At 38.9% G+C, this 12,479-nt stretch overlaps 1 protein-coding gene across 8 annotated transcripts in view; it reads right to left on the bottom strand.

Annotated features, from left to right (window-relative positions):
* LOC124856509 (AMP deaminase 2-like) overlaps window positions 1-12,479 on the bottom strand; it is a 40,694-nt gene that overhangs the window by 4,536 nt on the left and 23,679 nt on the right. For 7 of the 8 annotated variants that reach the window (XM_047346997.1, XM_047346998.1, XM_047346999.1 and 4 more), the window contains 15 exons: window positions 12,196-12,326; window positions 11,591-11,659; window positions 7,407-7,518; window positions 7,119-7,305; window positions 6,388-6,529; window positions 5,610-5,699; window positions 5,381-5,510; window positions 4,778-4,972; window positions 4,537-4,668; window positions 2,976-3,139; window positions 2,255-2,381; window positions 2,011-2,174; window positions 1,793-1,913; window positions 573-746; window positions 343-453 (listed from right to left, as the gene is read on the bottom strand). In XM_047346997.1, the coding sequence (XP_047202953.1) occupies window positions 343-453; window positions 573-746; window positions 1,793-1,913; window positions 2,011-2,174; window positions 2,255-2,381; window positions 2,976-3,139; window positions 4,537-4,668; window positions 4,778-4,972; window positions 5,381-5,510; window positions 5,610-5,699; window positions 6,388-6,529; window positions 7,119-7,305; window positions 7,407-7,518; window positions 11,591-11,659; window positions 12,196-12,326 (2,049 nt within the window). The remainder of the gene's footprint in view (window positions 1-342; window positions 454-572; window positions 747-1,792; window positions 1,914-2,010; window positions 2,175-2,254; window positions 2,382-2,975; window positions 3,140-4,536; window positions 4,669-4,777; window positions 4,973-5,380; window positions 5,511-5,609; window positions 5,700-6,387; window positions 6,530-7,118; window positions 7,306-7,406; window positions 7,519-11,590; window positions 11,660-12,195; window positions 12,327-12,479) is intronic. The other variant, XM_047346994.1, reaches the window with a different exon arrangement.

The raw sequence follows: 12,479 nt of genomic DNA, 5'->3' as shown, positions 1-12,479 counted from the left end.
ACACTAAACATCACATATTACTTTCCCTTCAATTTGCAGTTATTCAGAACTTTGTCTCCTAAAACCCCAATAAAACGGATTGAAGTTTGTGGTTTTAGTGTGAAAATGTGAAAAACTAAAAGGAGTATAAATACTTTTGTAAAGCACTCTACATGCAGAAGTGTCCTGTCCTTTAGATATATTGTAGAGCACTGCAACACCACCCTCATGTATGATCATTTCTGACACTAAAAGAATCAAACTCCTGGAAAAGCTGCACCACGCATCCCCAAGTGATGCACCAGATAAACTGTTTATCACCTTCTTTATTACCATTAATAAGTGAATGATAAACCACTTCACCTTGTGTGAAAATCCACTCATCAGGACACTGTTTCTAGCCAGCTCACACATGTCACATGAGCTCAATTTCCACACCTGAGCCGCGATGCTGTACTCTTCCATCAGTGGCTCCTGGAAATAAAATATAGAAATCCACATTATAATATATTTTACATCCACTTAACAGGAAAGAAAAATGACAGTTTTCCCTTTTAACTGCGTGAGTGTGATACGTGTGTGGTCCAACGGACCTTGGTGAAGTGGAACTGAAGGGGATCATCGGTGGACAGAGAGATTATGAGACCTCTGGACAAATACTCCATCAGCGGGTTGCGGTGGTAACTAAGGAACAGGCTGTTGTTGCTGAGCGGTGACATGGCAATGCCAACCTGAGCCAGGTAGTAAAGATACTGAAGCACAGGGGCCTAAAAATGGAATGAAGAATGAGACAAAGATGGCAAAAAGTACAGCTGTGTGTTGATAACAGTGCCCCCGGGAACAATAAAGTGACATCTTTAAAGTAGCATGCTGAAAGTTATTTATACCCTTTTCAATAATCAACAGAAAAACCTTTACTGGCATTAAAGCAATAAAGCCCTTCTGGTTGGCCAGTATGTATTTTGATGATTTATCTTTGGCCTTTGAAGTTGGAAGGCCTCTATGCCATCTCCCTAATCTTTAGCTCCCTCCACAAGTTTTCTATCAGATTCAGGTCGGGACTCTGACCGGGCCACTTCAAAATGTTAATATTTCTTTCGGTCAATAAGTAAAATTCACATTACTTCACACCTAAATCTGCCAGGGGCATGAATAACGTTAACTCTGTAAATTCAAAATACAAAATTTAGGAAACAATTTACAATCCATTATAGAATTAGATATTTATAATTTATTTGTTAGAAAAACTCTCTAAGAGTGAAAGTATTAGTCTCCTTGATCTAGCGTAACTCTGCTTAAGGATACCAGAATGTCTGTGGCAGCCTTTTTTCCATCCACAAATTAGAACAATTATGTGCTGATTTGTTTTGCTCTATCACATACAGTTCCAAAGAAGTACATTGAAATTTGAAAAAGTGCAAGGGGTATGAATACTTTTGCAAGAAAAATTAGATAACCTTCAGGGTCCATGTTAGTCAACCTGTCTGAACTGGGTGATGGAGATCACAACAGTAGTTGTATTTACTTATTTACCCGATATTTAGGGAAAACAGACTAAGAGCAGAAGCACAAAAACTCTATAATACTCTATAAATGGTTCAAGGTGGCGTAGTAAGTGCATACCTTTTAAATAGCTCAACTATTTATTCTTAAATTTTTATTTTTGCAACATTAGTTGCAAAGAACAAAACACATCAGACCTGTGGCTAATGTCAAACTAGCTGATCGATACTTTTTAATTGGTACAAATACATCATTTAAGAATGGTCAGGAGTAATATTTTTATAGCAGTGGTTATGAGAGCCATCCTGACCTTTCTGAGCAGCAGTCCGTGGGAAATATTCTCTGACAACATGAACCCTGACACCAGGTGATGGATCGGACCCGCTTCACCACAGTGAGGTCGCAGAACGAATGTATGAAACCCTCGACGTCTGTGTCACACACAAATATAGACTCACAGATCTGAGAATTATTAGGTTTAAATTATTGATTCAAAGCAAAACGTTTTGTACGCTATTGTTCTGCTACCTTCGCAGGTGGTTCAGCACAGTCATGTTGGCGTAGGTGTAGTAGAGATAGTAGGAGTAGGGTGGGTTGTCCTCCTCTGTCCATTCAGCGGGCAGTGGGCTGTCCAGGTTAAAAATGTGTTGTTCAGGCTTGGACTCGTCATCCACGCTGTCAAAGCCCACCACCTATCAACACGCAAAAACAGCCGGAGTCGTCAGGTGTGGATCATCGAGTTAGTTTAGATCAAGACTCAGGCCACACTCACATGCTCCAGGAAGAGATGCAGCTCAGGATGACTGGCAGGATCTATGGTGACCTCAAATAGAGGCATGAAGACATTCTCCAACATCTCCTGGAAGTTAGCCAGCTGCTTCTTTGTGTGGTACACATCACTAAAAAAGAAATTTATAAAAGCATTGCGATGATCAGATTATGATTCTGTTTTGTTTCTGAGATAGAAAAAAAGCATTAAACATAGTTAAATACAATTAACCTCAATTGAACTTTTTTGACACAACAATAGCAGTGCCGGATATGGATGATGACAATTTTTGCTGAACTGTGAAGGGTGTCTATCTATGGTTTGTTGTTTTCTTGACCAAAAATACTTTTCTAACAGAACTGGCAACACACAAAAGGATGAAGTGGTACGTTGAGGGTTTTATTAGGTCTTCAAGCCTCAACTTTCAGACACCTTCTCCCATGACTTCCTCTTCCTAATCAGACAAACTGCCACGTAAGTCTTAATCCATGACCCCTAAGGCAGTTTGTTCACGTTGCTTTACAGCTTGGTTCCTCTGGGCCACAGTCTGTTTTTATTAAATCTTAAGATGATTTTTCAATCTTTGTAGGAACCTTACCAATAATACGTGTTTTACAACTTTTAACACTTTCACCATCGTGTACATGTTTTCTTGAGTTTCATAAGCAGAAGAAATTACTTGCATCTCAGCTTCAAGGTATAACAAATTAGCAGAAACACTTACAACAGACGCGGCACCTGGATAAGCCAGCGCACATTATCAGAGTACACTCTATGTTTGACAGCCCACTCTGCCAGCTTGTCCCATTCGTCTCTGGAGCGACCATAGATGGACAGTCTTAACTCAGAGTTCTGGTATTTACTCTCCTCCAAGTCAAACATCACCTCCTGGAAAAATAAGGACAGCAGGTTTAAGTTTGTGTTCAGGAATCCTGTTAGAGTAGACTATCGCCCCTTTTCCACTGAACGCTCAAGGATTTAAAGCCCCAGGGTTTGTTTTACCCGGGTAATAGAAATCCCAGGGAATCTCGTATGTTCTTTTTCCATTGCCTAGAGAGGCCACGGACAATTTATTTCAATCAGCCTAATGGCGTATGGGGAGGTTGTGAAAAAACTGCAATACACCTTCATTCCAGCAGATGGCATTACTCCATTTAAAAGCTTATACATATATTTTTGTGTCAACTGATAAATAATAGAGGATGAGCAGCTTTAGAGTTATACAGTTGATTAAATCCTTCAATTATTCCTTATGCTGCACTGGATCTATAAGCAGGAATATTTTACATGAAATATTTTACCAACATGCATCTGGGCAGAGTTGTTGCTTTACAACTGCATGGTTTATTTACAATAACTACTAAACAGTGATTAACACACGTATTTTTCTTTTAGGAACATCAGGTAAACTCATATCAGATAACTAAAGAAAATGGTTTAACTTAAAATGTATTTATTAGAATTAAAAAAAAACTGACAATCAGTCCAGAATTGCAGGGAATTGATACCTTGACTGTCTAATCATAAGCAAACATTTATATATAGTAAAAGATGCATAGAGGAATCCTATATTTTTTATGAACATAGAACGTTTTAAAGTACTGCTTTAACACATTTGTCTTACAGAATTGTGGTGAAATAGTTTAGAATTAGTGCCAACAATAACTTAAGATGTCACCAATGTCTGGCGAAAAATATTCTGTTTTATTTTCTGATACTTGCAATTATTCCCCACATACCTACTAAACGCTTTTTATTCACTTTCAGTCGTCACGAACAGATAACAGGTAGCGGAAAATCCCAGAGTCCTGTCCGAGATCAGGCAGCGGTTAGTGGGGAAGTCCCAGTTAGCCACCCGTTAGCTTAGCTTATAGCAGCCAGACCAGCCTGCAAGCGGAGCTCCGCTGTTCCAAAAACTCATAAACAAAATTTCAATGTAGGCTTATTCTTGATAAACTGAATGCACAGATGAAGTTTTAAGGTCCACCTTCTCCCTTAAAAACATCTTAAAACTACTTTTTGTGACAAATTAATTGTATAAAAATGATTAATTTGTGTAGTAACCTCTGCCATTACTGCAGCTGCTGGCACCAAGCCTCGCCACACACAACCTACCCCTTTAACAAAACCCGGGGAAAGCTGAAAAGACCATCTCCAGAGTATGACCCCTGAAAGTGAAATTACCTGGGTAAATTTATATCGAAATGCGACCTGGGCTTTACAAAGCCTGTTGCTTTCTACAGACAATGGAAAAGGGGGTATTTTATACCTGAACCACTTCCCACCTTAACTATATGAGCAAAGTATTTTCCTTCCACATAATTGTCCGTCTTGATGAAGATCTCCCTGAGGATAGACTCTCCAATGGGGTTGTATTTGGAGTTGAACTTATCAAACCGATGAAATGTGTTTCGATCCTTTTAAAGCAGAGAAATATAGAAAAAAAATGTTTAATAATTGTAAATAAGTCACAGGGAGCATGTTTTGTCTCTATTCCATCACCCATAAAAACACTTGATAGCTCACCGCGTGCATGTCGAGTGTGTCTACACTCAGGTCGTACGCTGTCAAGTTCATGGTCTCAAAAACATCTCGGAGGGTCTGACCGTGTCCCCGCTCAACGTGAACAATCTCGTCGGGGTATTTCTTCATGGCTTTCTTGATAAATCGCAGAAGATGCTTCTGGTTCATGCAGGATGATGCATGTATGTGTGTGTCCACCTGGAGGCATAGTGTGGAAAAACATTTAAATTCATTTCAGTTAAATCAAATTTTGTTTATTTACATAGCAAAAATTCACAACAAATTTTTATCTCTTGCCACTTTAAATCACAACTAGATCCGATTCATATACAGTTAAATAATTCGACCAACCTAATCATATAGACAGATTCAAAAGTTATAAACATTCCAATACGATCGTCGGTATAACACAGCGCAGTTATATTTAGTTTAAAATGCCGGCAGTGGAAAATAAAATCTCCCCTTAAACAAGCACTATAACTCACAAAAATGCATTTATTTTTGATAAGTAAAAACTATGCATATAATTTACATACATATTCCTCTATGAGATCCATTTATATCAATACTAGAGGAGAGGGAAAATATTTTCGCAGCAGCTCTTGCCTTTCTGATGTTGTAGAAGTCTCTGTGAGGAACCTTCTTCTGAGCTGCCAGCTCCTTCATCTCATTCAGCAAGATGTGCATCTGAAATTTGGAGCTCAGGTACTGCAGGCGGCGGTAGCAAAAAGATTTCCTGGAAGCAACGCACAGAACAGACAGGTTTCATTTGAACTATGTAAAGAGAAGAACAATAAATCAATCCGTTGACCGCATAGATTAAAATAACACTCACACTGGACCGTTGATAATGAGGGACATCATTACATTCATGTCTGCTATGTACTCCTTCAGGTCAGGATACGGTAGGTCGAGTTCTGTGCTTCTAAAAGAGTAAAACAACTTTAAGTTAAATGTTGTATTTGTCCAACATTCACATTACTCCTAATTTATGTTTATTAATTTTTATCTCAATTAGCAGGGTTTCATTCATTTCCAGACTCAAATTTCTACATTTTCTGGTAGTTTTTGTAATTTTCTGGAAATCTGACTACAAAACATTTGTATTGTTTGGGTTTATTATTTGTATCTTACACAACTCTTGCAACAATATAGTTCTGAAGCTGGATCTCAATTCAGTAGTACAGGGCTGCTTTAAAGCTCTATTTCAAAATATAAAACACAGAGACTTGTCAAATCTGAACGAGATTATCCCTCACTAACAACTGATTCTTTAAGGACCGATGTGGGATCTGTAATATCTTTATTTTGTTTGTAAAAAAACAAAAATCGCACTGTGAAATGACAATTTTTCTTTTACTTTTGAATGAGTAAAAAACAAATCATCTGGATTTTTTGCGGTTTCTCTGGCCACAAATGATAAATGAGTTGCTCAAATCAAAGATAAAGATTTGATTTTGATCCTTGACCCGAGATCTGCCTTTGCTTGACCAAAAAGCAAAAACAGACAAAATCCACAAGGGGGCAAATACTTTTTCACAGTCCTATGCAGTCAAAAAGAATTCATGACAACAGTTAATATCATAAATCTAAGTGTAAATATAAATGCGTACTTGTCCATGTTTGTTTTCTTGTTGAAGACGTGTATGACCCCATCAACCATCTTACAACCATATCCTGTATCTGCTGGCATATTCTTGGGGTCCTGATTGTCGTATGGGTGTGTCTCGGAGACGGGTGGGTGAACAGGGGCATCTGGGAGAAAAGAGGTTGAAGAGTGAATGGCTTGAAAAGTATTTTGAAATGAACAACAGTGACAGGTATCTAAGTAGAGACAGCCTAACACAGAGTCCAGCCTTTCCCTCTCATTTCTCAGCCATCTACACTCTCCATCTAAAGGGTTGATTGTTGTTACTCACTTATTGTGTGTACATTTTGGTCAGGGAAGACAGGTGCTTTAAAACTAGTTATTAGTGTGGCTGTCACTACAACAAGATATGAACCTGGGACTGGATCATGATCAGAACTGAAGGAACCATTTGGATGAACGAAGAACCAGTAGAAGAGAGGTCCAGTTGCCTTAAGATTTTAGGATTACTAATCAGCAATCCAGAAGAACAGAACCGTTTTTGTAGTAGTGAAACCTCTGAATGGTAAAATGTTTATAATGTTACCTTTATATTAACACTGGGCTCCTACTTATATTTAACTTAAAAATGTATTACATTTACCAACTTGCGAATTGACAAAAGTAGCTTTTAAATAAATAATTAGGCTAAAACCATATAAAAATATGTGTTGCTATCAGCTTGAAGAGCAGGAACTGGATGTGTACATGGTGTACCTGCATCTACAGGGGTCTCTAGTATGTCATCATAAACTCCCAGCTCCAGAGAGTTCGTCCCAAGGTCCTGCAGGGCGTGAGCTGTGGTCTTACAAAAGGTCTGCATGGAACGATAGATGTATTTCTCCCGGATTAATAAGGCCTTCACCACACATTTGGCAGCATCTACCAGGTCAGTGAACGGCACCTGGAAGCACAAACACAGAAATAAAAATGAATATGACTGAATTGTTGCCTTTGCGCGAGCATTAATTGTTTTTATACAATGTTGTGATCTGAGCTTCTCACCCCGCATTTTTCTTCTCCAGATATTGAGACGCGCTGGTACTCTTTTTCCATCGGCATTTGCCGCTCCTTAAAGCCCATATCAACCGTGTCCACGCTTTTCTCCTTCATTGACCTGATGCACACAGAGAGCACAGCTTCAAATAAAATAAAAGAAGGGAACAGATCGCACGGAGACAAAAACCAGCAAGAGTTGAAGTGGAAGAAAGAAAAAAAACTTTGATATAAGCGGTTGTGTGTATGTTAGTTATTAAAAGAAGGGAAATGTACTGGTCACTGCTATATTTCAGGACATTTTTAGCCAATAAATGATAGTCTATTTTGCTATGTACACAAGCAAGTGCTGCAGAATATATTGCAAACATAAAAATATCAATGTGATGTGGATATGCATTTTGCATGCTAAGACTTTCAGCCTGTTGGAGTTACACTGCAGTGGATGCCTACACCATGTCTCAGATCATAGTGTCCAAGATGCTCAAGGGCTACAGAGAGTGCTGAAAATGTGAGGAACATGTGCATTTGTCTCAGCTGATATCATTGCAATATCCACCGTGACATCATTTTCTAATATTGTGCAACCATAGTACCCAACTAGTTTATATCTATGTATGTTGAAAAATTTACTTTACTGACTTCAGACCAGTAGAAAACTTGTCTGACAGGGTTTTGGTGATCCAAAGCATGGGTCTTTTCGGAGCCTGACATACACTGAAAAAATGGGCAAAACACTAAGACTTTCTTCTTGATGAGTTACTCTTCTTGTGGCACAAAAGCAGATCTGATCCGCTAAACTTTTCATCATGGGGATATCCCAGCAGCTGATCGTTGTAGTCCAGTGAGTGGTGGGATGAGGCCTACTTTGAACTGAGTAGTTTTTCCAAAGCAGCTGAATCAGTTTGTGATCAGTTATTGATCAGATATTACTAAATATCTTATGCAGTGCTGCAAAATGCTTTATCCTCTTGAAAAAGGCCCCTGGCATTAGGGAATATGGGTTCACTGCACGAGTGAGTGCTTGAGGTCAATGATGATGTTTTGAAGTCCCAGGATCAAACATTTTAAACCCAGAACCATGCCTTATAGATGCCATTGGATCCTCTTTCCTCACATTTCATCCTGCGACCTCCTTTTTTTTAGCTAATTAATACAGAAAAACACGATTGTTCAGTTTATAGAAAACGAAACATGGTAAATCAAAATCACACTTTCCCTCACATTGATCTGGGATCCAGCACTCTGAACACTAGTCTTTCAGCAATGAAATAGACCAGCTTGGGAACCAGTCTGCAGCTACCCGGCAACGCAGGATTTAACCACCTGGGGATGCTTTCACTCAAGCTGTCCTTCTTTGGGCATTTTTTGGCAGTTACTGACTACCGCATACCAGAAGCAATGAATCCTGTTGTCTGGGGATCTGCTCACCCAGTTATTCCTCTGATGTTGTCACTTGGGAAAGTTGCCTTTTCCTCTTTCCAAAGCTACATCTTTAAGGAATACAATAGATTTGCTTTGTAAAACATAATGCCTATAAAAACTTAAAAGATTTATCCACTCCATCTATCATGTGCTTCAGTGTTGTGCGTTTCTGGTGTTTGTGGCTATACTTCATGAACAGTATGAGCATACTATGATTTTTTTCTTTTTAAATAAGATGTCACAGAGTGATTTTGTACATTTATATGTTTTATACCATTTGCCCTATTGGAGACTGAGTCCGATAAAATGTGAGACAAGGGCCAGGCTAAAGCCCTGGATACAGGAGTTATGTGATGAGTAAACACGTAGCCTTCTGGATGCAAACTTCAGTGATGATATAAAGACACATCTCTTAGCTATAAAGTATTTTTACATTCCAAAGCACAACAAAATGAAATCTGAAACTAATATAATTACAATAAAAAACTATATATTAAAGCAAACCTCATAAACCTTTAAAATCCCTTTAAAAATGTTTCTTTTTTTACAGTAGTATAATCTCACATATAAGAACTGTTAATAAATCCAACCTTTAATTAGAGTACAGTTATTCAGTGAGGAAAAGTAAGAAGTATTAGCTTTTAACAAAATCAGTGGACCACAATTGTTGTTATCGCTGATAATTTCATTAAAATAACATAACTGAAGCATTTTTTTAAATTTATACCTTACTTTTAGGCAGAAAACAAAGGATGATCATGTGGGAAAGCACCTCATGCATAATATGAAGTATGGTGGAGAATCTATGATGCTGTGAGCCTGTTTCTCTTTCAAAGGCCAAAGGCCCTGGGAGCCTTGTTAAAATGCATCCAGAACACTTTAAAAGACAAAGAGATTTTCAAATTGGTACCCTCTAAGAGAAAACTGAAAATGGGTCGAGATGGGTCTTCCAGCTGCAGACATTGTGGCCAAATCAACACAGAAATGTGTTCACCAGACACAAAATCAACCTTTTTCTAGATTCATCTTAGACCCCAGACCTAAAGCCTATAGAAAACATGTGGGGTGCGCTGAAGGGAAGAAAGCATACAAGAGGACCCAGGACTAGGGTTGCAACGATTGCAGTTTTCTGGCTGATAACCGATCTTTAAAAAGCCTGACCTGCCGATTCCGATTTTGGCCTATACCAGTTTTTTTAATAGCTAACACTGTCAGGTGTTATAAGGTCACAATACACGTTCAATGTTCTGACTGGCGCACCCCTTACCCAGCCTTTGCCAGGGCAAAAAAGAAAAGTAAATCATCAGAGTTCCTCCTTAACAGTAGGTGGCAATAATGCCCTGTAACGCAAGCTGACAGCCGGTGTTTCACACCCCAGATGAAGACCCACAAAGTTTATTTACATTAAGCATAGCAAAAAGCAAATGTGAGGCAGAATGTTTAAGTAATGGATTCTCTTTTTTAATTCTATTTGGACTTTTTGTTATTTATTATGTATTTTGTATAAAACACTGACTTGGTTAGTTAAAAACTTTTCTTACTGATTATTATCAGCGTTATGATAAAAAAAGTGCTTAATAAAGTGACTAAAATGACTGCTGTCTTTTATCCATTTAGTACTAAGCTAAAGCTACATATTTGGAGTCTTTCATAAACCAATCTTTTGTCTTTTATTTTTACTTTTGTGCTTAAAAGCACCGTTGTGTCCGTTATGAAAAGATTGAAGTTTCAGATGCGTTTTAGTTGTCATTACAATACAGCTAATGGAGAGTAAAAGGTAATATTTTCCTGTCTATCAACATGTCCTGCTGGTGGCTTTAGTTTTCTTCCAAGTAGTTATTTTTGTTAATTTTTTTACCATCTCTGGTTTAAACTGCACCAGTTTTTCATTCAATAAAATAGGGAAGCTGAAAGATTTGCTGGGTTTGGGTCCCGAAGCTTGACCGATGAGAACCACTGATCTAAAGAGATTGCGCACAGTAGAAAGGTCAAAGATCTGTGAGCAACTGTGGCTCAATAGGAAGACTGGTCATCTAGTAATTGGAAAGCTGTGGTTGATTCCAGCTTCCTCCCCTGCCACATGTCGATGAGCCCCTGGGCAAGGCATCCACCCCAAAATCTCTACATATCTGTCTATGAATGAGTGCGAGTTTGTGAGTGTGGCTAGGTGAATGTGGCTCCATGAAAGTGCTTTGAGTGGTCAGTATGACTAGAAAAGCACCACATTAATTCAGTCCATTTATCTCTCTCTGCACCCTCCAACCCTGTGATTGTCTGTTTAAATAAAAACAATTATTTTTCCTACCTAAACCAATGTACTCAATCTAAAAGTTGGATTTTTCAAAATTTTTCACTGTGAATATTGTCCTGCTGCTATAAAAGATGCATTTCGTTTAAGCCTTTTGACACATCTTTACCAGGGGTACCAACAAATGATTTTGTAAATGACAAATTGAACTAGTTAGCATTAGCCATTTTTATAAAGGAACCCATTTGTACATCTATTAAATCACCAGCAGGGGGGAAGATATAGTCCAATTCAATGGGCTGGCAATGTCCACAGTGGGTTCTACAAATCTTACTTACACCAAAACAGAGCAGCTAAATAATATAGTATAGGAATCTGTGAGTATATAGTGATTTGAAAAAATAATAGCAGTTAGTATGCAGATTTCTGAGTACAAGTGAGCCAAACAGATGAATAAAGTCACAAACAAAGAAATAATCTTCTGATAAAAAACATGCATACTGAGGCAGAGCTCACTCACTCAAGGTCTGCAGCACTGTCGATTTTCATGAAGTCCTGTTTGGCACGCAGTAAGATCTCTGGCTCAAGCCTTGGGGTAATATGCAGAGGCGCAGGATAGTGTGGGCAAGGCAGGGGAAGATGGGCACCAGAGGTAGTGAGAAGAAATTAAGCAAACAAAGGGAGAGACACTGAATACAAGCACAGGCGCCCACTCCAACAAGCACTCTCAATCCCACAGCTGCACATTCATATCAACACAAAGAATTTTAACACCAGTTAGTGATGGTAAACCCTGATTGGTAAACAGGGACATGTAAGATAACCCCCCTTCCACTATGATTAGCTTAGAAGTGCAGTCAGCATTGTCCCAGGCAGCTAAGACAGAACCAACCTCCTCCTTGGCGTTTGTAAAGTATAAGGTGTACCACTAGAACAGGTGTCAAATGCAGGCTACATCAGTGAGCCGATTGCTGGGATTAGTTAGCCCACAAAACTAGCACATTGAAAAGCTGACAAGAAAGTGTGCATAGGTGAGAGCAACACTGTGTATAAGAGGAAGGCACAGCAAGAGAGGGCAGCTGGATCTGATTGTCTGGGGTAATGTAAACAGTTGCATTTCCTCACTTAATGTCCTGACTGATTTGCCTCTCTAGGCGGTGCCGTCGTTCCTCCAGCTGCTCGATGGGACTGTCCTCTGGGAACTCATAGGGGGCACTTCGCATCTCGCTCTCTGTCATGCTGCGTGTGAACAGCTCCTGGTTCGAACGTAGAAGGTTAGAAAATTTATGGCATCATAAACAGAAGACCATGTAAATATCAATGCAGGCAGTGGCATGTGAAAGATAGCAGGGCTTACACAAACACTGTGCCATCTGTTACATTTACAGATTAATACTCCTGGAATCTTT

The sequence above is a fragment of the Girardinichthys multiradiatus genome, chromosome 20, assembly GCF_021462225.1.
Source record: "Girardinichthys multiradiatus isolate DD_20200921_A chromosome 20, DD_fGirMul_XY1, whole genome shotgun sequence".
NCBI classification, from domain to species: Eukaryota; Metazoa; Chordata; class Actinopteri; order Cyprinodontiformes; family Goodeidae; genus Girardinichthys; species Girardinichthys multiradiatus.
The sequence above is the reverse complement of the archived record's forward strand: the minus strand, read 5'-3'. Positions and strand labels throughout refer to the sequence as shown.